The sequence below is a fragment of the Eleutherodactylus coqui genome, chromosome 1 (genome assembly GCF_035609145.1).
Source record: "Eleutherodactylus coqui strain aEleCoq1 chromosome 1, aEleCoq1.hap1, whole genome shotgun sequence".
Taxonomy (NCBI): Eukaryota; Metazoa; Chordata; class Amphibia; order Anura; family Eleutherodactylidae; genus Eleutherodactylus; species Eleutherodactylus coqui.
In genome coordinates, this window is record NC_089837.1 from 501,897,189 (window position 1) to 501,923,360 (window position 26,172).

General features: G+C 48.3%; 1 protein-coding gene across 2 annotated transcripts in view; it reads right to left on the minus strand.

The window, feature by feature from the left end:
• The window catches only part of HIKESHI (heat shock protein nuclear import factor hikeshi), a 28,872-nt gene extending 12,762 nt beyond the window's left edge, over positions 1-16,110 (minus strand). For both annotated transcript variants that reach the window (XM_066587225.1, XM_066587235.1), the window contains exons 1-2: positions 15,959-16,110; positions 4,088-4,325 (exon numbers count right to left, since the gene is read on the minus strand). In XM_066587225.1, the coding sequence (XP_066443322.1) occupies positions 4,088-4,325; positions 15,959-15,988 (268 nt within the window). In that variant the 5' untranslated portion in view covers positions 15,989-16,110. The remainder of the gene's footprint in view (positions 1-4,087; positions 4,326-15,958) is intronic.
• Between the last annotated feature and the right edge of the window lie 10,062 nt (positions 16,111-26,172).

Sequence of the window (26,172 nt, forward strand, 5' to 3'; positions counted from 1 at the left end):
TATTATATTAGTTATATTCTTGTACATAGGGGGCAGTATTATAGTAGTTATATTCTTGTACATAGGGACAGTATTATATTAGTTATATTCTTGTACATAGGGACAGTATTATAGTAGTTATATTCTTGTACATATAGGGCAGTATTACAGTAGTTATATTCTTGCACATAGGGGGCAGTATTATCGTAGTTATATTCTTGTACATAGGGGGCAGTATTATAGTAGTTATATTCTTGTACATAGGGGGCAGTATTATAGTAGTTATATTCTTGTACATAGAAAAAAATAAATACAAAATAAATTAATTTTGTTATTTGTATGGCGTCAACTTATTCCGCAGGTAATTTATCCAGTACCCACCACCAAGCTGGGTACTCATTTTACCGACCTCGAAAGAATGGAAGGCCAAGTCGACCTTGAGTCGGCTACCTGAACCATGCAGGGATTGAATTCGCAACCTCCAGATCATGAGTGAGCTTAGGACTGCATTTCTGCTGCCTTAACACTCCGCGCCACACGAGGCTCTAGTGGACAATATTCTAGTAGTTATATTTTGATCATACACAACCAGTCAAAAGTTTTAGAACACCTCAATTTTTCTGGTTATTTTTTTACATTAAAACACTTCAAGTCCAGCAAATTTAAGTTAAAAACATAATATGAAACGAACAATAGTCTGAATTTATACATTTTAACCTAAGGGCTGTTTTGAGGGAACACATCAAGGACGGCTGCTCTGCAGCACAGAAAGCAGATTATGGTTTGAAATTGGGTGCAATCTATTCCTACAAGTGTCTCAATTTTTGTAAATTACTTTCAAACCCTCTGATTCTATATTATCAGTGTTGGAACAGACTGCATTACAACCCCCCTTATCTAGGGCAGGATTTGGACAGTTTTGTTCTTCAGGACAGAGCACATATGATAATGACAAGAAAAAGACAATTAAAGACGACAGACAATTATAAGCCTTAGAAGTGTAGGTCTGTCATACAGAAAAATATCCAAGAAAACCAACTTAGCAGTCAGTACAGTTCCCTATATCAACTGCAGGAAACTCTAGAGGTCTGACAGACCAAAAGCAGTCAGCAGTTTGCACGATCGGCACCTGACAGCACAAAATCTTCCAAGTGCAGGTTAATGTAGCAAAAAATAAAAGGTTTCCATTTCAACTGTGAAGAGAAGACTTCTTATCTGCAGGTCTGACAGAGTATCAGCAAGAAAGCCACTGCTAAGATTTCAAAATAAAGAAGACTTGCCTGAGCCAAGCAGCACCTCCGGTCGACTACAGAAGACTGGAAGAAGGTCTTATGGACTGATGATGTACCAAAGATGTGAAATTGTGATTCATGTAGGGTTTTTGCACACAGTCAAGTAGGTGAACTGATGTGACAACTGTCAGAATGAGGAAAAGTGATGGTCTGGGGCACTTTTGTTGGATCCAGAGTTGGCAACTGGCACAGTTGGATCAGGGTGACTGGCACATTGGACAAAAAGGCCTACCACACCATTTTGATACACCATGAAACACCCTCTGGCGTACGCCTGTTTGGTTGGGGGTTCATGCAGTAAGTCAATGATCCAACACATACTTCTACATTCTGTTAGAACTACTTCAGGCTTCAAAGAATGGAATGGCTGCAGAGTCTACAGACTTTAACCCCGTTTAGCTTGTTTGGCATGAACTGGACAGAGGGGGAGGAGCAAAGCAATTTCCAAGTGCAGCAAATTTGTGGGAAACTCTGCAACAATGTTCAGAACAATTTTCTTAACAATATCGGAATGCAATTGTAGAAAGAAACCCTCGATTGTAAAACTGTTCTATCAGCCTGAGGGAGCTAATTAGAAGAGTCAAAACTCTAGATTTAATTTGGTTGTACAAAGTGGGGGTGCATTCAGACTACCGTATATCGGCTGGGTTTTCACGCCCAGCCGATATACGGCGTCTCTCTCTGCAGGGGGAGAAGGCTGGAAGAGTCGGGAGCAGTACTCTGAGCTCCCGCCCCCTCTCTGCCTCCTCTCTACCCCCCTACACTATTTTCAATGAGGAGAGGCGGGATGGGGGCGGAGCTAATTCCCAGAATTTAGCCACACCCTCTCTCATTGCAAATAGTGCAGAGGGGCGAAGAGGAGGCAGAGAGGGGGCGGGAGCTCAGAGCACTGCTCCCGATCTTTCAGCCTCCTCCCCCTGCAGAGACACGCCGTATAATCGGCTGGGCGTGAAAACCCAGCCAATATACGGTCGTCTGAATGCACCCTTAATCCATTATTTGTATTCATCTTAACTTGTTTATTTGCTCTCTGCTTTCATTTTAAAGTACATTTGTGACATTTACACGGTTTAAGGTCAATAAAAACTGGAAAAATTGAGGTGTTCTAAAACTTTTAGCTCTTAGTACGTGTGGCTGTAGGCGGCAAGTATCAACTGCAAAGTCTTAGCTTTTACTTTCAGGACGTAATCTGCACCTCAGATTTTTAGCCACAAATGAGAATTATGCTTTTACACAAAACATTACGTTTTGACAAAAAAAACTGCATGAAGGCTTCCATGAACGTTGGGTGGGGTTTGCCAGGCGCCTCCTTTCAGAAACATACATGGGTCTAGGAATAGATTATAATTTGTTTTATTAGTCTATAATCCAGCTTTGATTTGCATCTTCAAACTGTCTTGGAGTGTGAAGGTGAAGAACGGCATTTATAGGGGCGGCACCAGCCATTAGTTGGGGAGACGACATGTGTTTCACAAAACCACATTAACCCCCTCAACAGACACATTAAAATCGGAAAAACCTTCATGAAAACGTCATGTTTTACTGCAGATTTTGAATCTATGTCTGATGTAAATATGTTTGGTGCAGAACTCGCCTTAAGTGCATTTTAACCCCTTAGTGATAGAACTAATTTAAGCCTTAAGAGCCAGTAAATCATTTCCCCTTTTGTGTTCCAGCGGTCATAACTTTTTCATTTTTTTGTCAATGTTGCTGTATGACAGCTCGCATTTTACAGGTAGAGTTCTTGTTTCTGTAGGAACCAATTTTGGGGGACATATAATGCACTTGTTTTGTTTTTTTCAATTGCTCTGCAGCAAGAAAAAAAAAAATTTATTTCCTCGTTTCTATTTAATTATTTTTATGGCATTCACAGTGCGGTATAATTATGTTACTTTTATTCATTACGATTGTGACAACACCAAGTTTTTATATAGTTTTAGGTTTTACCACTTTTGCCCATTATAAACATCTAGTTTGTGTGGCACCACATTGTAGGAGCAGAGATTTTTTCATTTCGCAGTTGACAGTTGTACGAGGGATTGGGTTTTTTTGTGGGAAAACTTGTAATTTTTATTGGTACCATTTTGAAGGTATACAACTTTTTTTTATTAATTTTTACTCCTGTTTTAGGTGAGTGAGATGATCATACAACTGCTATTGTGGCTTTTTTTTTACATGCTGACTACATAATGTAATATTTTATAGTACAGGTTATGTATGTGCCGATACTAATTAGGAGTAGTTTTTTTATTTTTTCAATATTTAAAGCTTAGGTATAAGCAGGGGGGAAAAATTACTTTTTTATTCTGTAATGTTTAGATGTAATGGTCAGCAATGACCGCAGTATCTGCGGGGTTAAGTGATGTATAGGAGTGATTAGATGAGCAAGTCCTCATCATTTCACTCCTTTTCTGGGGAAAACCCCACATGTGACAATCAGAGAGCAAATATACTCTAAGTGATGTGGGGTTGCTAACGAACAAAATTCATGTCGTCCCTCTCCTGGAACGGAGACTGGAGAGTCACAGATCTTCTCTGCCTCATCTCGTCTCCCCTCCCTCTTAGCTCTGCACAGACTGACTGAAACGGACAGCTGTAAATTCAGTATTTCTAGCCCGACCTAGAACGGCTCCAGCTCCGGTTCTGTAAGGACATGCTTAGGATGCCATTTTAAAGCCAATAATCTTGGGTTTAGAACCCAAACTAAAAACGTTTATAACAGAACGAGCTCTGTTCCTCCAAAACTGTAATGTCCTTTTGCCTCAGAACAAACAGGGTTCATCCTAAATTGCTGGGGGGGTTAAATCAACACTTACCAGACTTTAAGCCGGAGATCTTGAATATGGCACTGGGCTTTTCATTTGTGATGAATCCGAGGAGCTGCCAGACAGGCATGCCGCTGTGATCGGGGTACGAGATGTACACAGAACCCCCCATTCGCTCTGGGAAGGGTACAGTTCCCAGCATGAATACCACCACATGGTTGATGCTCTCATAGTCAGGCAGGTTAAAGACGAACTTATCCTCTGCTACCTGCTGGGCATCTGTCTGCACCTATGGGGACAACAAAGCACACTTTAGGTAACACTTCTAGACTGTCTTATACTGTAGAGGAACAGCTGGCACCAAGTAGAGCATCAACCAAGCATCATGGCCAAGATCTAATATATCACAGAAACTTCTGGTCTTGAAGGAAGGCAGGATGAGAATTAGCCCCCCCAATTTGGGGCTGCTTACTGTTAAAGGAATCTATCGCCAAAATTTGGCCTATTAACCCAATATATAGTTACATATGCGCTGTCATTAAGAAACCCTGAGTTACCGTTATTACCGTTATCTTTAGCCAAAGTTCCTCTCCCACGCCATATGCTAATGAGCCCTGGACCGTCCAATGGGCAGGGAGGGGGGGGTGGGGGGGGAGAGCTTAGCGATGCTAAACTCTCTCCCCCTCCCTTTGCTGGCTGATCACGACAATAGAAGCTCCTATAGAGGCCTATGGGAGCTACAGGCAAAGGGGGGGGGAGGGAGTTTAGCAGCGCAAGCCGTTGCTGAAGTCCCTCCACTTGCCGGCAGCTCCCATAGGTTTCTATGGGAGCTGCCGGCTAATCGCGGTAAAAAGATAGGGCAAGACCTATCTTTTCCGGTCGCGTGTAAAAGCAGACTGATAGAATCCGCAGGGGATGTGCTATCTTTTCTGGCCATCCAATTTTAAGCGCCAGAAGATCGCCGATCGGAACAAATGCATTGGAATCCAACGCTTCAGATGGTCGCGATTTTGGGCCAACATTTTATAGCGGCAAAATAGCTACAATAAAACATTTGTGTGAACGAGGCCTTACTAGAAGCTGCGTCTGACTCTCCACAGCTGCTGCTCCACCTCCTCCGCTCTCCGTAGACCTCTGGGGAAGCAGCTACAGCTCCAACTACGTTAAGTTCAAATTCCATATCCTCTCTGCCTAGACTCTACGGATTTCAAATTGCAAGTGAGTGACCAGTGCTGGAGTCTGCGTTCAGATGGGCGTATGCGAGTGGCGTTCACGAGTTTCAGGCGCATGCGACAGCACGTAGGCACCTGTCCTTGTGCCGTTTCATCTCTGGCGACAGTCTATGTCCTATTTTCTTTCATGATGCGAAGCAGAATGGAGCAGGTAGCGATTTTTTTCCACCAACTATCGGTCCATGTGAAAAATCATCTATGCGAATAAACTCATCCTAAAATGGGTCTGTGTGCTGTCCGTAAAATGTATGAGCGAAAGAAAAAAAAAAAAGTATATATATATCCATCTATCTGCATGTCCTATCTTTGGGCGTTCCCTCAAAACAAATCGTACATTGTTTTCAATGGGGCCGGCATCGCATACAATGTGGATGTGAGAACAATGGGAAACACTCAGCGATCCTCCGCTGCAGCTAAAAGCCGCGGCAGCGGATCACTACTGCCCTGAAGTGATGCATTTTTAGACAAAAAAAAAAAAAAGGAGTCTGACATCCGCGGGGACATCGCACGTTGGCGGGGGTGATACCGGGCTGAGTTTCACAGTCAGATATTGTACTCGCCAGGTGAAATTAGCCTAATGCCTAAATCAATTAATGAAATACTGAAAAAGACTTGTGTTCTGGAACAGCCACGTCAAGCCTGACCTTAAAGGGGTTATCCAGGATTAGAGAAACATGGCAGCTCTCTTCCAGATACAGCGCCTCACCTGTCCATAGGTTGCCTCTGGTATTGCAGCTCCACTGAAGTGAAGGGGGCGGCAATACCACAGATAATCAGGTGAGGGGCTGTTTTTGGAAGAAACCGCGACATGTTTTTGTAGTCCTGATCAATCCCTTTAACGCCTTGTCCACATGGTTATATTTTCTGTCTATTTCAAGCAACATAATGGAAGCTTGGTGGACGCCATTAGAGGCAGCAGTTGCCGTTCAGTATGTGGCGTAGGAGTGTGTGCCAACCAGGGATTCCATTTTGCTGCATTTCCTTCATCACAGATTATAAACTCTGGCTAGCAGGACCCTCCGCCTCATCCCCCCCAGATCATAAACCTTTGCGTCCCCCCTTGCCCTTTCCGCCTCGTAGATCGTAAACCTTTGCGTCCCCCCTTGCCCTTTCCACCTCGTAGATCGTAAACCTTTGCGTCCCCCCTTGCCCTTTCCGCCTCGTAGATCATAAACCTTTGCGTCCCCCCTTGCCCTTTCCGCCTCGTAGATCGTAAACCTTTGCGTCCCCCCTTGCCCTTTCCGCCTCGTAGATCGTAAACCTTTGCGTCCCCCCTTGCCCTTTCCACCTCGTAGATCGTAAACCTTTGCGCCCCCCCTTGCCCTTTCCGCCTCGTAGATCGTAAACCTTTGCGTCCCCCCTTGCCCTTTCCGCCTCGTAGATCGTAAACCTTTGCGTCCCCCCTTGCCCTTTCCGCCTCGTAGATCGTAAACCTTTGCGTCCCCCCTTGCCCTTTCCGCCTCGTAGATCGTAAACCTTTGCGTCCCCCCTTGTCCTTTCCGCCTCGTAGATCGTAAGCCACTTCGTCCCCTCCTGCCCTTTCTGTCTCGTTGATTGTAAGCCTTTGAATCCCCCCTGCTCTTTCCTCTTTGTAGATTGTAAGCCTCTGCGTCCCCTCCTGCCCTTTCCTCCTCGTAGATTGTAAACCTTTGCGTCCCCCCTATCACTTCCTCCTCATATTGTAAGCTCCTGCATCCCACCCATCATTTCCTCCTCATAGATTGTAAGCTCCTGCGTCCCCCGTTATTTCCTCCTCATAGATTGCAAGCTCCAACGTCCAGCTCTATCATTTCCTCCTCATAGATTGTAAGCTCCAGCGTCCCCCCCCCTATCATTTGCTCCTCATAGATTGTAAACCTTTGCGTCCCCACCCAGCCCTTTTCTCCTCGTAGATTGTAAATTCCTGCATCCTCCCCTGCCATTTCCTTCTCATAGATTGTAAGTCCTTGCGTCCCCCCCTGCCATTTCCTCCTCATAGATTGTAAGCTCCAGCGTCCCCCCTATCATTTCCTCATAAATTGTAAGCTCCTGCGTGCCCCCTATCATTTTCTCCTCATAGATTGTAAACTCCTTAGTCCCCCCTATCATTTTCTTCTCAGATTGTAAACCACCCCATATGCCCCCCCATTGGCCTTACCTTTCTCATAAATGGTAAGCCCTCGCGTCCCCCCCTATCATTTCCACCTCATAAATGGTAAGCCCTCGCGTCCCCCCCATCATTTCCACCTCATAAATGGTAAGCCCTCGCGTCCCCCCCATCATTTCCACCTCATAAATGGTAAGCCCTCGCGTCCCCCCCATCATTTCCACCTCATAAATGGTAAGCCCTCGCGTCCCCCCTATCATTTCCACCTCATAAATTGTAAGCCCTCGCGTCCCCCCTATCATTTCAACCTCATAAGTTGTAAGCCCTTGCGTCCCCCCTATCATTTTCTGCTCAGATTGTAAGCCCCCCTCATATCTCCCCATAGATTGTAAACCCATGCCCCCACCCCCCATTGGCCTTGTCCTTCTCATAGATTCTAAGCCCTTGCTATCATTTCCTCCTCATAAATGGTAAGCCTCTCCGTCCCCCCTATCGTTTCATCATAGCTTGCAAGCCCTTGCGTCGCCCCCGCCATCTCCTCCTCGTAGATTGTAAGCCCTTGCGTTGCCCCCGCCATCTCCTCCTCGTAGATTGTAAACTCTTGCGTCCCCCCCGTCATTTCTTCCTCGTAAATTGTAAACCCTTGCGTCACCCCCGCCATCTTCTCCTCGTAGATTATAAATCCTTGCGTCCCCCCGCCATCTCCTCCTCATAGATTATAAGCCCTCGCGTCCCCCCCCCCCCCCGCCAATTCCACCTCATAAATGGTAAGCCCTCGCGTCCCCCCCCGCCATTTCCACCTCATAAATGGTAAGCCCTCGCGTCCCCCCCCCCCGCCATTTCCACCTCATAAATGGTAAGCCCTCGCGTCCCCCCCCCCTGCCATTTCCACCTCATAAATGGTAAGCCCTCGCGTCCCCCCCCCCGCCATTTCCACCTCATAAATGGTAAGCCCTCGCGTCCCCCCCATCATTTCCACCTCATAAATGGTAAGCCCTCGCGTCCCCCCCATCATTTCCACCTCATAAATGGTAAGCCCTCGCGTCCCCCCCATCATTTCCACCTCATAAATGGTAAGCCCTCGCGCCCCCCCCATCATTTCCACCTCATAAATGGTAAGCCCTCGCGCCCCCCCCATCATTTCCACCTCATAAATGGTAAGCCCTCGCGTCCCCCCCATCATTTCCACCTCATAAATGGTAAGCCCTCGCGTCCCCCCCATCAGTTCCACCTCATAAATGGTAAGCCCTCGCGTCCCCCCCATCAGTTCCACCTCATAAATGGTAAGCCCTCGCGTCCCCCCCATCAGTTCCACCTCATAAATGGTAAGCCCTCGCGTCCCCCCCATCAGTTCCACCTCATAAATGGTAAGCCCTCGCGTCCCCCCCATCATTTCCGCCTCAAATGGTAAGCCCTCGCGTCCCCCCCATCATTTCCACCTCATAAATGGTAAGCCCACGCGTCCCCCCATCATTTCCACCTCATAAATGGTAAGCCCACGCGTCCCCCCCATCATTTCCACCTCATAAATTGTAAGCCCTTGCGTCCCCCCTATCATTTCCACCTCATAAATTTAAGCTCTTGCGTCCCCCCTATCATTTCATCATAGCTTGCAAGCCCTTGCGTCGCCCCCGCCATCTCCTCCTCGTAGATTGTAAACTCTTGTGTCCCCCCCGTCATTTCTTCCTCGTAAATTGTAAACCCTTGCGTCCCCCCCGCCATCTCCTCCTCGTAGATTGTAAACTCTTGCGTCCCCCCGCCATTTCTTCCTCATAAATTGTAAACCCTTGCGTTCCCCCCCCCCCCCGCCATTTCCACCTCATAAATTGTAAACCCTTGCGTCCCCCCCGCCATCTCCTCCTCGTAGATTATAAACCCTTGCGTCCCCCCCGCCATCTCCTCCTCGTAGATTATAAACCCTTGCGTCCCCCCCGCCATTTCCACCTCATAAATTGTAAGCCCTTGCGTCCCCCCTATCATTTCCACCTCATAAATTGTAAGCCCTTGCGTCCCCCCTGCCATTTCCACCTCATAAATTGTAAGCCCTTGCGTCCCCCCTATCATTTCCACCTCATAAATTGTAAGCCCTTGCGTCCCCCCTATCATTTCCACCTCATAAATTGTAAGCCCTTGCGTCCCCCCTATCATTTCCACCTCATAAATTGTAAGCCCTGGCGTCCCCCCTATCATTTCCACCTCATAAATTTAAGCCCTTGCGTCCTCCCTATCATTTCAACCTCATAAGTTGTAAGCCCTTGCGTCCCCTCTATCATTTTCTGCTCAGATTGTAAGCCCCCCTCATATCTCCCCATAGATTGTAAACCCATGCCCCCACCCCCCCATTGGCCTTGTCCTTCTCATAGATTCTAAGCCCTTGCTATCATTTCCACCTCATAAATTGTAAGCCCTTGCGTCCCCCGTATCATTTCCACCTCATAAATTGTAAGCCCTTGCGTCCCCCCTATCCTTTCCACCTCATAAATTGTAAGCCCTTGCGTCCCCCCTATCCTTTCCACCTCATAAATTGTAAGCCCTTGCGTCCCCCCTATCCTTTCCACCTCATAAATTGTAAGCCCTTGCGTCCCCCCTATCCTTTCCACCTCATAAATTGTAAGCCCTTGCATCCCCCCTATCCTTTCCACCTCATAAATTGTAAGCCCTTGCGTCCCCCCTATCCTTTCCACCTCATAAATTGTAAGCCCTTGCGTCCCCCCTATCCTTTCCACCTCATAAATTGTAAGCCCTTGCGTCCCCCCTATCCTTTCCACCTCATAAATTGTAAGCCCTTGCGTCCCCCCTATCCTTTCCACCTCATAAATTGTAAGCCCTTGCGTCCCCCCTATCCTTTCCACCTCATAAATTGTAAGCCCTTGCGTCCCCCCTATCCTTTCCACCTCATAAATTGTAAGCCCTTGCGTCCCCCCTATCCTTTCCACCTCATAAATTGTAAGCCCTTGCGTCCCCCCTATCCTTTCCACCTCATAAATCGTAAGCCCTTGCGTCCCCCCTATCCTTTCCACCTCATAAATCGTAAGCCCTTGCGTCCCCCCTATCCTTTCCACCTCATAAATCGTAAGCCCTTGCGTCCCCCCTATCCTTTCCACCTCATAAATCGTAAGCCCTTGCGTCCCCCCTATCCTTTCCACCTCATAAATCGTAAGCCCTTGCGTCCCCCCTATCCTTTCCACCTCATAAATCGTAAGCCCTTGCGTCCCCCCTATCCTTTCCACCTCATAAATCGTAAGCCCTTGCGTCCCCCCTATCCTTTCCACCTCATAAATCGTAAGCCCTTGCGTCCCCCCTATCCTTTCCACCTCATAAATCGTAAGCCCTTGCGTCCCCCCTATCCTTTCCACCTCATAAATCGTAAGCCCTTGCGTCCCCCCTATCCTTTCCACCTCATAAATCGTAAGCCCTTGCGTCCCCCCTATCCTTTCCACCTCATAAATCGTAAGCCCTTGCGTCCCCCCTATCATTTCCACCTCATAAATTGTAAGCCCTTGCGTCCCCCCTATCATTTCCACCTCATAAATTGTAAGCCCTTGCGTCCCCCCTATCATTTCCACCTCATAAATTGTAAGCCCTTGCGTCCCCCCTATCATTTCCACCTCATAAGTTGTAAGCCCTTGCGTCCCCCCCTATCATTTTCTGCTCAGATTGTAAGCCCCCCTATCTCCCCATAGATTGGAAACCCATGCCCCCACCCCCAATTTGCCTTGTCCTTCTCATAGATTCTAAGCCCTTGCTATCATTTCCTCCTCATAAATTGTAAGCCCCTCCGTCCCCCCTATCATTTCATCATAGCTTGCAAGCCCTTGCGCCGCCCCCGCCATCTCCTCCTCGTAGATTGTAAACTCTTGCGTCCCCCCCCCCCCGGCATTTCTTCCTCATAAATTGTAAACCCTTGCATCCCCCCCCCCCCCCGCCATTTCCTCCTCATAAATTGTAGACCCTTGCGTCCCCGTCCCCCCCCCCCGCCATTTCCTCCTCATAAATTGTAGACCCTTGCGTCCCCCCCCCGCCATTTCTTCCTCATAAATTTTAAACCCTTGCGTCCCCCCCGCCATTTCTTCCTCATAAATTTTAAACCCTTGCGTCCCCCCCGCCATTTCTTCCTCATAAATTTTAAACCCTTGCGTCCCCCCCGCCATTTCTTCCTCATAAATTTTAAACCCTTGCGTCGCCCCCGCCATCTCCTCCTCGTAGATTGTAAGCCCTTGCGTCGCCCCTGCCATCTCCTCCTCGTAGATTGTAAGCCCTTGCGTCGCCCCTGCCATCTCCTCCTCGTAGATTGTAAGCCCTTGCGTCGCCCCTGCCATCTCCTCCTCGTAGATTGTAAGCCCTTGCGTCGCCCCTGCCATCTCCTCCTCGTAGATTGTAAGCCCTTGCGTCGCCCCTGCCATCTCCTCCTCGTAGATTGCAAGTCCTTGCGTCGCCCCCGCCATCTCCTCCTCGTAGATTGCAAGCCCTTGCGTCGCCCCCGCCATCTCCTCCTCGTAGATTGTAAACTCTTGCGTCCCCCCGCCATTTCTTCCTCATAAATTGTAAACCCTTGCGTTCCCCCCCCCCCGCCATTTCCACCTCATAAATTGTAAACCCTTGCGTCCCCCCCGCCATCTCCTCCTCGTAGATTATAAACCCTTGCGTCCCCCCCGCCATCTCCTCCTCGTAGATTATAAACCCTTGCGTCCCCCCCGCCATTTCCACCTCATAAATTGTAAGCCCTTGCGTCCCCCCTATCATTTCCACCTCATAAATTGTAAGCCCTTGCGTCCCCCCTGCCATTTCCACCTCATAAATTGTAAGCCCTTGCGTCCCCCCTATCATTTCCACCTCATAAATTGTAAGCCCTTGCGTCCTCCCTATCATTTCAACCTCATAAGTTGTAAGCCCTTGCGTCCCCTCTATCATTTTCTGCTCAGATTGTAAGCCCCCCTCATATCTCCCCATAGATTGTAAACCCATGCCCCCACCCCCCCATTGGCCTTGTCCTTCTCATAGATTCTAAGCCCTTGCTATCATTTCCACCTCATAAATTGTAAGCCCTTGCGTCCCCCGTATCATTTCCACCTCATAAATTGTAAGCCCTTGCGTCCCCCCTATCCTTTCCACCTCATAAATTGTAAGCCCTTGCGTCCCCCCTATCCTTTCCACCTCATAAATTGTAAGCCCTTGCGTCCCCCCTATCCTTTCCACCTCATAAATTGTAAGCCCTTGCGTCCCCCCTATCCTTTCCACCTCATAAATTGTAAGCCCTTGCGTCCCCCCTATCCTTTCCACCTCATAAATTGTAAGCCCTTGCGTCCCCCCTATCCTTTCCACCTCATAAATTGTAAGCCCTTGCGTCCCCCCTATCCTTTCCACCTCATAAATTGTAAGCCCTTGCGTCCCCCCTATCCTTTCCACCTCATAAATTGTAAGCCCTTGCGTCCCCCCTATCCTTTCCACCTCATAAATTGTAAGCCCTTGCGTCCCCCCTATCCTTTCCACCTCATAAATTGTAAGCCCTTGCGTCCCCCCTATCCTTTCCACCTCATAAATTGTAAGCCCTTGCGTCCCCCCTATCCTTTCCACCTCATAAATTGTAAGCCCTTGCGTCTCCCCTATCCTTTCCACCTCATAAATTGTAAGCCCTTGCGTCCCCCCTATCCTTTCCACCTCATAAATTGTAAGCCCTTGCGTCCCCCCTATCCTTTCCACCTCATAAATTGTAAGCCCTTGCGTCCCCCCTATCCTTTCCACCTCATAAATTGTAAGCCCTTGCGTCCCCCCTATCCTTTCCACCTCATAAATTGTAAGCCCTTGCGTCCCCCCTATCCTTTCCACCTCATAAATTGTAAGCCCTTGCGTCCCCCCTATCCTTTCCACCTCATAAATCGTAAGCCCTTGCGTCCCCCCTATCCTTTCCACCTCATAAATCGTAAGCCCTTGCGTCCCCCCTATCCTTTCCACCTCATAAATCGTAAGCCCTTGCGTCCCCCCTATCCTTTCCACCTCATAAATCGTAAGCCCTTGCGTCCCCCCTATCCTTTCCACCTCATAAATCGTAAGCCCTTGCGTCCCCCCTATCCTTTCCACCTCATAAATCGTAAGCCCTTGCGTCCCCCCTATCCTTTCCACCTCATAAATCGTAAGCCCTTGCGTCCCCCCTATCCTTTCCACCTCATAAATCGTAAGCCCTTGCGTCCCCCCTATCCTTTCCACCTCATAAATCGTAAGCCCTTGCGTCCCCCCTATCCTTTCCACCTCATAAATCGTAAGCCCTTGCGTCCCCCCTATCCTTTCCACCTCATAAATCGTAAGCCCTTGCGTCCCCCCTATCATTTCCACCTCATAAATCGTAAGCCCTTGCGTCCCCCCTATCATTTCCACCTCATAAATTGTAAGCCCTTGCGTCCCCCCTATCATTTCCACCTCATAAATTGTAAGCCCTTGCGTCCCCCCTATCATTTCCACCTCATAAATTGTAAGCCCTTGCGTCCCCCCTATCATTTCCACCTCATAAGTTGTAAGCCCTTGCGTCCCCCCCTATCATTTTCTGCTCAGATTGTAAGCCCCCCTATCTCCCCATAGATTGGAAACCCATGCCCCCACCCCCCATTTGCCTTGTCCTTCTCATAGATTCTAAGCCCTTGCTATCATTTCCTCCTCATAAATTGTAAGCCCCTCCGTCCCCCCTATCATTTCATCATAGCTTGCAAGCCCTTGCGCCGCCCCCGCCATCTCCTCCTCGTAGATTGTAAACTCTTGCGTCCCCCCCCCCCCGGCATTTCTTCCTCATAAATTGTAAACCCTTGCATCCCCCCCCCCCGCCATTTCCTCCTCATAAATTGTAGACCCTTGCGTCCCCGTCCCCCCCCCCCCGCCATTTCCTCCTCATAAATTCTAGACCCTTGCGTCCCCCCCCGCCATTTCTTCCTCATAAATTTTAAACCCTTGCGTCCCCCCCGCCATTTCTTCCTCATAAATTTTAAACCCTTGCGTCCCCCCCGCCATTTCTTCCTCATAAATTTTAAACCCTTGCGTCCCCCCCGCCATTTCTTCCTCATAAATTTTAAACCCTTGCGTCGCCCCCGCCATCTCCTCCTCGTAGATTGTAAGCCCTTGCGTCGCCCCTGCCATCTCCTCCTCGTAGATTGTAAGCCCTTGCGTCGCCCCTGCCATCTCCTCCTCGTAGATTGTAAGCCCTTGCGTCGCCCCTGCCATCTCCTCCTCGTAGATTGTAAGCCCTTGCGTCGCCCCTGCCATCTCCTCCTCGTAGATTGTAAGCCCTTGCGTCGCCCCTGCCATCTCCTCCTCGTAGATTGCAAGTCCTTGCGTCGCCCCCGCCATCTCCTCCTCGTAGATTGCAAGCCCTTGCGTCGCCCCCGCCATCTCCTCCTCGTAGATTGTAAACTCTTGCGTCCCCCCCCGCCATTTCTTCCTCACAAATTGTAAACTCTTGCGTCCCCCCGCCATTTCTTCCTCACAAATTGTAAACTCTTGCGTCCCCCCCGCCATTTCTTCCTCACAAATTGTAAACCCTTGCGTCCCCCCCGCCATCTCCTCCTCGTAGATTGTAGACCCTTGCATCCCCCCCGCCATTTCTTCCTCATAAATTTTAAACTCTTGCGTCCCCCCCGCCATTTCTTCCTCACAAATTGTAAACCCTTGCGTCCCCCCCGCCATCTCCTCCTCGTAGATTGTAGACCCTTGCATCCCCCCCGCCATTTCTTCCTCATAAATTTTAAACTCTTGCGTCCCCCCCGCCATTTCTTCCTCACAAATTGTAAACTCTTGCGTCCCCCCCGCCATTTCTTCCTCACAAATTGTAAACCCTTGCGTCCCCCCCGCCATCTCCTCCTCACAAATTGTAAACCCTTGCGTCCCCCCCGCCATCTCCTCCTCGTAGATTGTAGACCCTTGCATCCCCCCCGCCATTTCTTCCTCATAAATTTTAAACTCTTGCGTCCCCCCCATTTCTTCCTCGTAAATTGTAAACCCTTGCGTCCCCCCCGCCATCTCCTCCTCGTAGATTGTAAACCCTTGCGTCCCCCCCGCCATCTCCTCCTCGTAGATTGTAAACCCTTGCGTCCCCCCCCGCCATCTCCTCCTCGTAGATTGTAAACCTTCGCGTCCCCCCTGCCATTTCTTCCTCATAAATTGTAAACCCTTGCTTCCCTCCGCCCTCCTCATAGACTGTAAGTCCCCCTGTATCGCCCCATAGACTGTAAGCTCTTGTGCCCAGGCCCCGCTGTATAACACTATCTGTAACGTCTGATTTATGTTACTCCGATCTGTAAAGCGCTGCGGAATATGTTGGCGCTATATAAATAAGGATTATATGGCAAAGGGTTATTAGCGCCCCCCATCAGGCAGCAGGTGTAACTGCACCTCTGCACCCCTATACTTACCCACTGCCCAACCACTCTGTGCCCAAGTAATGCCCCCCTATTCCCGTGGGATGCCATTCCCATTATCACTACAACATGAAGTCCTCTGTGTGGGAGCAGATAAGTATGTGCCCCCTCCACAGGACTACTGCTCCCAGCAGCTCCTGTCAGGGCACTTGTAGTCCCCTCTCAGGGCAGCGCCCGCAGCTCGTCCCTACGTCATGTGACTCACCAGCCTCCCCGCCACCAGGCAGCCGAACATGTCCGCGGTCTCCCGGGCTCCGCGTCCCCGCTCCCGGCCAGAAACTTCCAGAAAAGCCTGTGATTAGGCGGCGTGAGGGATCCAAAAACAATACGCGCTCGCGGCCCCGCCCCTACGAGCCGCAGGGCGCCATATTGGAGACTGGCAAAGTGCTACATGAACGCCCGCCTGCCAGTCGCAGCAGCGGTGGAGACTGGGCGGCCACGTGACCCGGGCTAGAGTCAGCCATCTTGGAAAAGGGCAGCATTGGCTGTCAAGGCAAGACAAAAGAGAATCTGAAATGTGTGTTTCTTGTGCCTCAGCTGTCCAGGAAGTGATCGTCAGCTGTTTGGGACGCAGCACCTTTTTAAAAATTCGTTTTATTTTATATTTTTTTTATTATGGATTTTTCTTGATTATGTTCAAGGAATTCCCCAAATCTGCTTTCTATTAGAATTCTTCATCTGTCCCCCGAGACCTCCACCTCTCAGCATAGCACAAGCTTTCAGGGCTCATTCTCAGGGCGTATGCATGTTTCAGTCCGTGAAATGCGCAGTGTTTTCACCGCATGCATAGATGCATATTTTTTGTACGCATATTCACTGCGGAGGTTTTCACACGTGCAAAAAAAAAGCCGAAAGGCCGAATAGATGTGGCTATTTTTTAAATCACCGTCTCCTGCCGACACGCATAAAACCGCAGTGAATACGCATGCGACTGCATGTTTCCTGCATGGACCGTAATGGCTGACTGCAGTCCATCAATGTGAACCAAAATCGGATGTGTGTACGTTATTGTACACAAAAAGAAAACACGTCTGAATAACCGCGTGTGAATCAATGGCGTTTGTGCTGTCCATATTGCGTGCGCAAAAAATACGCACTTTATACAGTGAGAAAATCGCCTATATGAGGGTGCTTATAGGCCTCCTTCCCACGGACGGATTTGAACCTAATAGCTCCGTGCTCACGGTGCGGAATTCCACCGCGGAATTCCGCACCGTAAAATCTCCCGTCCTCACCCGCGGCATGCTCTATTTGCCGCGGGTGTACGCGCGGACGGCTTCCATTGCAGTCAATGGAAGCCGTCCATTCACACTGTAGCACAGCGGAAGATAGCGTGAAACCGCCAGCCGCGTCATATGACGCGGCCGTCGCATCATGTGACGCTGTGGGCATGTCATATGATGCTGCGGCGCGTCACATGCTCTATTGGGCATGCGCGCCGAAGCGTCATGTGGGACGTGGGACTCCGGATCCGGAGGTAAGTATTGGGGTCTCTGAGGGGCGCCGTGACGGGCTCCGCCGTGGAATTCCACGGCGGAGCCCGTCACGGCCGTGTGCAGCCGGCCTTATACAGAACGGATAGCATTCCAAAAATTGGTCAAACGAGCAAAAGTGAATAATCGTTCATCTTAAACGCAGCCAACGACGAACAATAATCCCTCACTTTTCGCTCGAAGCAGCATAAACATCACCGTTGGCTCGTTCGCTTCTCGTTCGGGTTAAACAGCGCTCGTTCTTGTCGTTCAGTCACTGATAGGGCATTGCAGGGCCGCGTGATATACAGTGAAGGGAGTCAATGGACTTTTAGGCCTCTTTCACATAGGCGACAGCGATATCAACACAAGATTTTGTCGCTGCTACCCACGCTAAAATCACGCAATTTTATCACGAGAACGTTAATAGGAATTTCTAATGTTAAAATCCCACAAAAATCAGACATTCGTGCTATGTGATGCGATAAACAAGGAGACTCCAAAGGCAGACATGGGCTACAAAAAAATCGCAAATTGCGGCTGTATAGAGAATGCCGCAATTCTGTATTCTCGCAATGTCGCAGGCTACAAAACATTGCTTATGTGAAGGAAGCCACAGGAAAGCATGGGCTCTACGTACCTGCGGTTTGTAGCGCTGTCACGCGATTTTGTAGCCCGTGTGAAAACGGCCTCATTGATCCATGCAGATGTGCGTATTGATACGCAAGAGAAATAGATCGCAGCATGCTCTACTTCTTGGCATACCACGCAGCCTGAGCCCCATACATTTGTATAGGTTTCGTATGAAACGCTGTCTATACGCAATACATCCGTATGGACAGCGTTTTCATACACAACCTCGCTCAGAAACAGCGGGGAATTTAAAAAAAAAGTCCCAGTGTACATATCCGTGTGATACGCAGCCATGCGCGGTGCACTCACATACGCGGTATCTGCCGGCATAGTTGCATGATATGTAAGGACGAAAAAAGACAATGTCCATCTAGTTCAGCCTGTTTCCAACACCCCCCCCCCCCCTTGTTGATCCAGAGGAAGGCAAAAAAAACCAAAAAACAATGAGGCAGAAGCCAATTTACCCCATTTTGGGGGAGGGGGGGGGGAATTCCATCCTGATTCCAAGTCCAGCAGTCAGAAGATCCTCGGATCAACAACCCTTCTGACTATTTAATGTCTATATCCTGTAATGACTCGCTGTTTACAAAATCGGAAAAGCGCTGCAGAGAGACCGTCAGCGTGTCACCGGTACAGCCGAGGCATTAGGCCATACAGCAAATTGGAATGACTGATGACTCTCATGGGAACGAGCTCACGATGCACGCGCCTGTCTAAACGGGCTGCACCAGTGAACTCTGGCGTTGACATGATAAAAAGTGAAAGGACCCTAAACGAGCCATTAATAACCAATAGTCCCAGATTTGGTAGGGCGGTCCCTACTATTACAGGGCAATCTGGGCAAATATCTGTCGCGGGCGCTGGCCTGCAAAGGTAGGGGCACTTGATGACCCAATAAACTGCATCCTGTCAAAGCCGGAGTGTTTCAAGAGAAAATGTTCCAATCTTGGCACCTTTGAGAAAAGTTCTGCAAGTCGAACTGGCCGCGACCGGGAGGAACTGAGTGGAGAGGTGGCTTCACCACTGTGCACTTTTCTCCATTGAGGTCTATGGGAGATACAGCGATAACGGAGCACAGCGGTCACCTATGTTTCCTCCTCACCCCAACCTCTGACCACCATCTTTATACCATTAAGCCATATAAGCATAGTAAAGGGGGGCCGCAGCTGATTAAAGTCAAAATTCGCACAATTGCTGCCAATTTTAATTCTGTTTTTGATGCAGAAATGTTGAAGATTTCGCCACGTAATTTCCCACTGTGGAAAATCTGCTGCATTTCCACTATGTGTGAACATACCCTAAAGGGGTTTTCTGAGACAGGGGCTAGGTCATCATTAGTTGATTGATGGTGCCGGCTAGTGGCGGACCCCCTCCAATCATCTGTTTGAAGACGCCCGGCACTTGTTTGAGCTCTCCAGCCCCTTCTCAGGCATGTGATGTCACGTTCTTCAATCGCATGGCATGAGAGCAGCTCAGTCCCATTCCAGTGAATTACACTGAGTTGCTATACCTGTCCTGAGATTCAAAGTGAAAGATATAGCCTTCATATGGTGATAACATGCTATATAATATTACCCAGGGAGCTAGCTGGGTAACAGTTAGAAAGAGGGGTAGAGGGAAGAGAACCAGGGAGGCTAGTCCTGAACTGGCACACCCCAACAAGTTTGTAAAGTTGGCAGATGAGAGGGATGCCATTACAGGGTTGGCACTGCTGCCGCACGACACAGCCTCTGACCACCAGGCGGATGACTGCTCCAGTAAGAAGGGGAAGGGGAGCACAGGGCAGGCTAGACAGGTCATAGTGGTTGGAGACTCAATTATTAGGGGGATAGATAGGGCAATCTGCCACAAAGACCGGGATCGTTGAACGGTGTGTTGTCTTCCTGGTGCTAGAGTTTGAGACATTGCGGATCAGGTTGACAGATTACTGGGAGGGCCTTGTGAGGATCCACCTGTCATGATGCACATCGGCACCAATGCCAAACCTAGAGGTAAGTAGAAGGTCATTAAAGATGATTTCAGGCAACTTGGATGTAAGTTATGGGCAAGGACCTCCAAAGTAGTATTTTCTGAAATACTACGTGTTCCATGAGCCACACCAGAAAGGCAGCGGGAGATTAGAGAGGTAAAGTGGCTCCAGAGTTGGTGTAGGAAGGAGAGGTTTGGGTTCCTGGAGAACTGGGCTAACTTTGCTGTTGGCTACAGGCTCTACCATAGGGATTGGCTGCATCTCAATGGGGAGTGTGCAGCTGTGCTGGGGGAGAAGATGGCTACAAGGTTGGAAGAGTGTTTAAACAAGGGACTGGGGGGAAGAGCAACAAGAGACGTAGGGGTGAAGACAGTGTAGACAGTGACCTGGGACTAAGCAATGGAAATGGGGGTTGGGCGTGGGAGGGATTAGTACAGTTAGAACTGGCAGAATAGTTAATAGGGATACACTTAAAACAAAAATAACCAAAACCTTCTAAACTGTATGGTGACTAATGCTAGAAGTCTGACTAATAGAGTAGACAAACTAGATGTAATAATGTCTGAGGAAAACTACGACATAGTGGGAGTAACAGAGACCTGGCTGGATGAAAACTATGACTGGGTGGTGAACTTACAGGGTTGCAGTCTGTTCAGAAGCGATCATAAAAACCAGAAAGGGGGAGGGGTTTGTTTTTATGTAAAATCCAGTTTAAATCCCACATTGCTTGAAGATTTGTGGGAGGGAGATGAACATGTGGAGTCTCTATGGGTCGAAATACATGAAGGGAAAAACAACAAATCACAAGGTAATTATTATATAGGGGACTTTAACTATCTGGATATAAACTGGGAAGCCGAAACCTGCGGATCTCATAAAGGTAACAACTTTCTGTGAATTACTAAAGAAAATTACCTCACCAAACCTGTACAGGACCTGTAAGAGTAGAGACAATAAATGGGAAACGTTTAAAAACATCCTAATTATTTAGTGTGAGAGGTTCATACCTTACAGGAATAAAAGACATAGTAATAGGAGAAAACCAGTGTGGCTCAATAAAGATGTAAAGGGGCAATAAACAGCAGCAGCAAGCGCCGTAACTGCTAAAATAAGAAGGCAGCAAAGAACTAAAAACCTATAAGTAAAAAATTCAATTATTTAAAAAATCACATAAAAGCAGCAAAGATGGAGACAGAGAGACTTATTGCTAAAGAGAGTAAAACTAACCCTAAACTGTTCTTCAACTATATAAATAGTAAAAAGATTAATACTGAAAGTGTTGGCCCTTTAATAAATAATGTAGGGGAAAAATTGTAGAGGTGGTGAAGAGAAAACAAATCTGTTAAATAGCTTTTTCTCCAGTGCATTCACAGAGGAAAATGAAATGTCAGATGAGATGCAGAGTGATAAAGTAAACTCTTCACTAAATCTCACCAGTAGAGATGAGCGAGCATACTCGGACAAGTCAGTTACTGGAGCGAGCATCGCTCGTCTTGAGTAACTGCATACTTGTCTGAGCATGTGCTCGGGGGCGGCGGGGTGAGCGGCGATGCTCGCTCGAGTAACTGACTTATCCGAGTATGCCCGCTCATCTCTAATCACCAGTCTACCCAGGAAGAAGTGCAGAGATGTCTTAAAAAGATTAAAACAGACAAATTGCCGAGTCCCGATGGCATACACCCCCAGCTTTTAAGGGAATGAAGTAATATGATAGACAGACCATTTCTTCTTATATTTAAGGGTTGTATAGTGACCCAGGTCTGTTCCACTGGATTGGCGCATAGCAATGCAGATATTTAAAAAGGGGTCAAAAAGCGAACCTGGTAATTACAGGCTGAACAGTCTTAGGGCTTTTACCCACAAGCGGTTTTTTAACGCTGCGATATCGCTGCGTTTTTTGCTGCAAATGTCAGTGGGACTTTCTAATGTTAAAATCGCATCGCACAAAAATCGCAACTTTGCGCTTCTGCATGATGCGATTTTAACATTAGAAAGTCCCATTGACATTTGCAGCAAAAAAAAACTGCGATATCGCACCGTTAAAAAAACGCTAGTGGGTAAAAGGTTGGCATATAAAGTGAGAATGCTTGGTCCGGGGCGAGAATGTGTGTAAGTCGGTGAGAAACTGGAAGCAGATGGTGGTTGTAAATGGTACATACTCTGATTGGGTCGCCGTTACTAGTGGGGTACCACAGGGGGCAGTATTGGAGGGGGTCACCTTTACTAGTGGGGTACCATAGGGCGCAGAATTGCGGGGGATGCTAGTGGGGTACCACAGGGGGCAGTATTGGAGGGGATGCTAGTGGGGTACCACAGGGGGCAGTACTGGGCCCTATTCTTTTTAATATATTTATTAATGACCGGGTAGAGGGATTGTGCAGTAAAATATCAATATTTGCAGATGATACAAAACTGTGTCAAGAAATCAATACAGGAGAGGATGCAAGGAGACTGCAAGAGGATCTGAATAAGTTGCGGGATGACAAGTGGCAAATGAGGTGTAACACTGATAAATGTAAGGTTCTGCACATGTGCAGAGGAAATACATGTCACCATTACACATTATATGGGAAACCACTGGGAAACACTGACATGGAAAAGGGCTTGCCGAGTTTTAATTAATAGAAGCTTAACTGGAGCAACCAGTGTCAGGCAGCTGCTGCCAAGGCAAACAGGATCATGGGGTGCATCAGAAGAGGTCTAGGGGCGCATGAGAAGAACATTGTTCTTCCTCTTTACAAGTCACTGGTCAGACCACACATGGAATATTATGGGCAGTTTTGGGCACCAGTACTCCAGAACGACATATCTCAATTAGTGCTCCACTGGTCTCCAGTTGTTACGACCTGCAAGCTCCGTTGTTTTACTGGTCAGGCATGCTCAGTGCCTTCTGCACTGAGGACCCAGTTTGTACAATTGTGAATGTGCACTCCTCAGTAACTGGCAGGGGGGATTGTGGGAGATGGAGTTTTGCACTTCCCAGTGGCCATTTGAAATAACATTGAAATCTAAAGCTGTCTGGAAAGCAGCGGCGGCACAGGCCGGGGAAAAATATACTGGAGTCCGGTTTGACAATTTAGGTAGAGATTTGGAACAATGGCAATAAATGTTGCTCAGTCTCCAGAATACAATAAAATAGGAACTGTTCTATTTTTGTGCGCATTTTGGCACCGGGGATCTCTACGGAAGTCTATGGGAGGTGCACAAATGTGCGTTTTACGCACATGCGAATACACAATGCGCTGCGCAATTCCGTTAAAAAACAACACACATCTAGACCTCATTAGGCTACATGGCTATTTAAATCAAAGTGTGTTCGTCAGCAAAAAAAAGTGCAATAAAATGCACCAATGTGCGCAAATATGTTGCGCTGAAGTGTGCACCTTTGCACATACGCTCGTGTGAAGCCGTCCTAAGACTTGGTAAGAAAAAAAAGTATTTAAAAGTGTTGTCCCACCAATCACCACCAGTTTAGTAGCTGATGAGTGGGGCCCAACCACTGGGTTTCCCACAATGATCTCAAGAACATGGCTTAGGTGCCTTCTGAGGTGAGGGCAATGGCAGGCACACACGCGCACCACTATATGTGCCCGCCTCTGCCCTCATCTCAGAAGGCGCTGAAGCCCTGTACTTGGGATAGGTGAGGGTTCCAGTAGACGTACCCCGACCAATCAGCAAGTTATCCTGTATCTTGTGTATTGGGAATAACTTGCTCTGGTAGGACAACCACTTTAATAGAAGACCCTTATGCTTCCATGGCTCTGCACTACTTTGTACCCTCAACATCAGTCAGAGGGATCACAGGACGGGTTTCTTTTGAGACGGCGTCATGAATCCTGGACATTCGTTTGGCCCCGGGTTATGTAGTCAAGAGTCTCATGAACAAAACCTGCAAGCCATATGTGACTCCTGCAGAGGAGGACAACTTCTCCTATCAATACTTTCTATTATCCATTGATGCAGGAGCTCCAGTGGTTGGCAATAGCCCAAGCACACAAAAAAGCCATATTCAGTAGTGCAGTCAGGAGGGGCTCCAGCCGTACGCAGGTCCTTGAGGGAACATGGCCACAATCCGCTTCCTTGTCTATCTGCCCCCCAGCCCCACCTCAACATGTAAGAAGCATGTTTACCACCCAGTGAGCCCCCTTCGCCTGGGGTCAACACTGGCCATGAGCAGAATCACGCTACAGTAGCCATATTGGAAATTCATCTCCTCTCACTCATCCTTCACAGGAACTACAATACTAAGGCTTTCTAGTTGCAGAAATAGCCCTAGGCCTGTGTCACAAGAACGTATTTCCACAGCGTTTTGCTTGCGCAATATGCAGTGAAGAGAACCCATTGATTTCAATGGGTTCGTTCACATAAGTGTATTTTGCATGCGCAAAAAATACGCAGCGTGCTCTGTTTTCTTGCGCACAAAAATTGCACACTTCAGTGAATGGGAAGAAGGTTGCGTGTGCAAAAAGTACAGTAAAACACGCCCATGTGTGCAAATGTGCACGCTCATGTGACACCCGCCTAAAGGCGGTCACACTCATATCTATCTAATACACTGGATAGGGGGGTTTCCATACTCTCCCTTTCTAACAGGAGACAGGATCAGACAATATGACCATATACCTTGTCTAAATACCTTATTGCTAAATGCTCGGCTGCTATCTCGCTTACCAACACCCCCCCCCCCCCCCCTCCTCCATATACATACACGCTCTGCGGAGCCCGAGTGGAATATACTGCTGCCAGACCTCCTTGACAACCGCTTATCTCTATCTGCTGTCGGGGCCACCATATAAGTTAGTTGATTAGCAGGTTTGGCCAATATACGCCAATATGCATGTAATGGGCTGCAGTGGATGGGGATTATGGGGTGGGCTTGGGAGCCAACCTTGCTTCACACCCGACAGCAATCAAGTATTTTGGACAGCCCCTGGCAATGGGTGCAGTTGCAACCGTTCAACTGATGGAAGGGGTATTCCCATCTTGGATTTTCATAGCGGATATAGGAAACCCTATAGGGGGGAAATATGGGGTGGGGGGCATAGGATGCCATCGCAGCCTGTGGCTTTTTATAGGTCCCCAGGCCCGGCACGTATTACAGCCATGCCTGGGCGATTTTGTTGGACAGCTGGTGTGACTGAGCGCAAAAGCTACTAAAAATAGAGGACGTCAACAAAACGATCAATCACCAGGAAAAGGTAACCATGAATGTTTTGGACAACCAATGCCAGCCTGTCGCTTGTTAAGAAGTCCGCCACGTTTGACATTCTATCGGATGTTCTCATGAAAGATCTATCCACGAACAAGCTTTCCTTGAAAGACCCAGAAACATCTTTCGTTCGTTGCCCGATGTCATTGACCACGGACGGCCACTTTGTGACTGCCAATATGGACGCATGTGCGAAACAATCATTCACCAGGTAATTGTTTATTAAACCATCAACCTTGGGCTCTCTTCACATCTCCGACTACACACTCAACTACAGGCGCCCCACTTTTCGAACAGATGCTGAACGAGTCCCCTTTGTCCTCCCATTGGGCTAGTATACAGACTTTTCTTCAATTGTATAGGAAGACAACATGCAGCCTACTTGGTAATACTTTAATGTTGTTACCAATGGCCAACATATGCCCCTGCAGGGCTATACAACGGCATATACTGGAGGTGTACGCCAGGGAATATTCCTGATGTACATCCCTAGCGTGATGGGAGTAGAACCGTATAAGCACCACGTTATAGCCACACAGTTGAGAAATACGTTATCTACTCCTATTACAGGATTCTGTTGCCCTTCACTTCCATTGGAACTGCAGCGGGGCGGCAGAGGGCGCCGCTGTGCAGGAAAAGATCGTGCAATGCTGAATCAGCACCTTTTTGTTCTCGGGATAAGCCTTCAATATCTGATCGGTGGGGATCAAACACTTGGGACCTTTGATGATCAGCTAATTGTGTTTGGGTGAGTGCCGCCCGTTGCCTCTTTCTGACCGATGAATCTGATGTCACTGGTCTATGACCTGAGAGCAGCTCAGTGCTATTCTAGTGAATGGGCTTAAGCTGCTATACCAGGCACTGCCAATACAAAATATACGATGCTGTGCCTGGTGTGAGGTGAAGAGGCAGTCTCTTCATATAGCCGATTGGCAGGTATGCTGAGCGGCAGCCCCCATCCATCTAATATTGATGACCTTTCCTATGAAACTTGAATTCTGTTGCCCTTCACTTCCATTGGAACTGCAGCGGGGCGGCATAGGGCACCGCTGTGCAGGGACAGACTATGATCAGCACCCCTTTGTTCGCAGAGTAAGTGGGGGACCCCAAATGACACTAAAATGATGGAACATCCC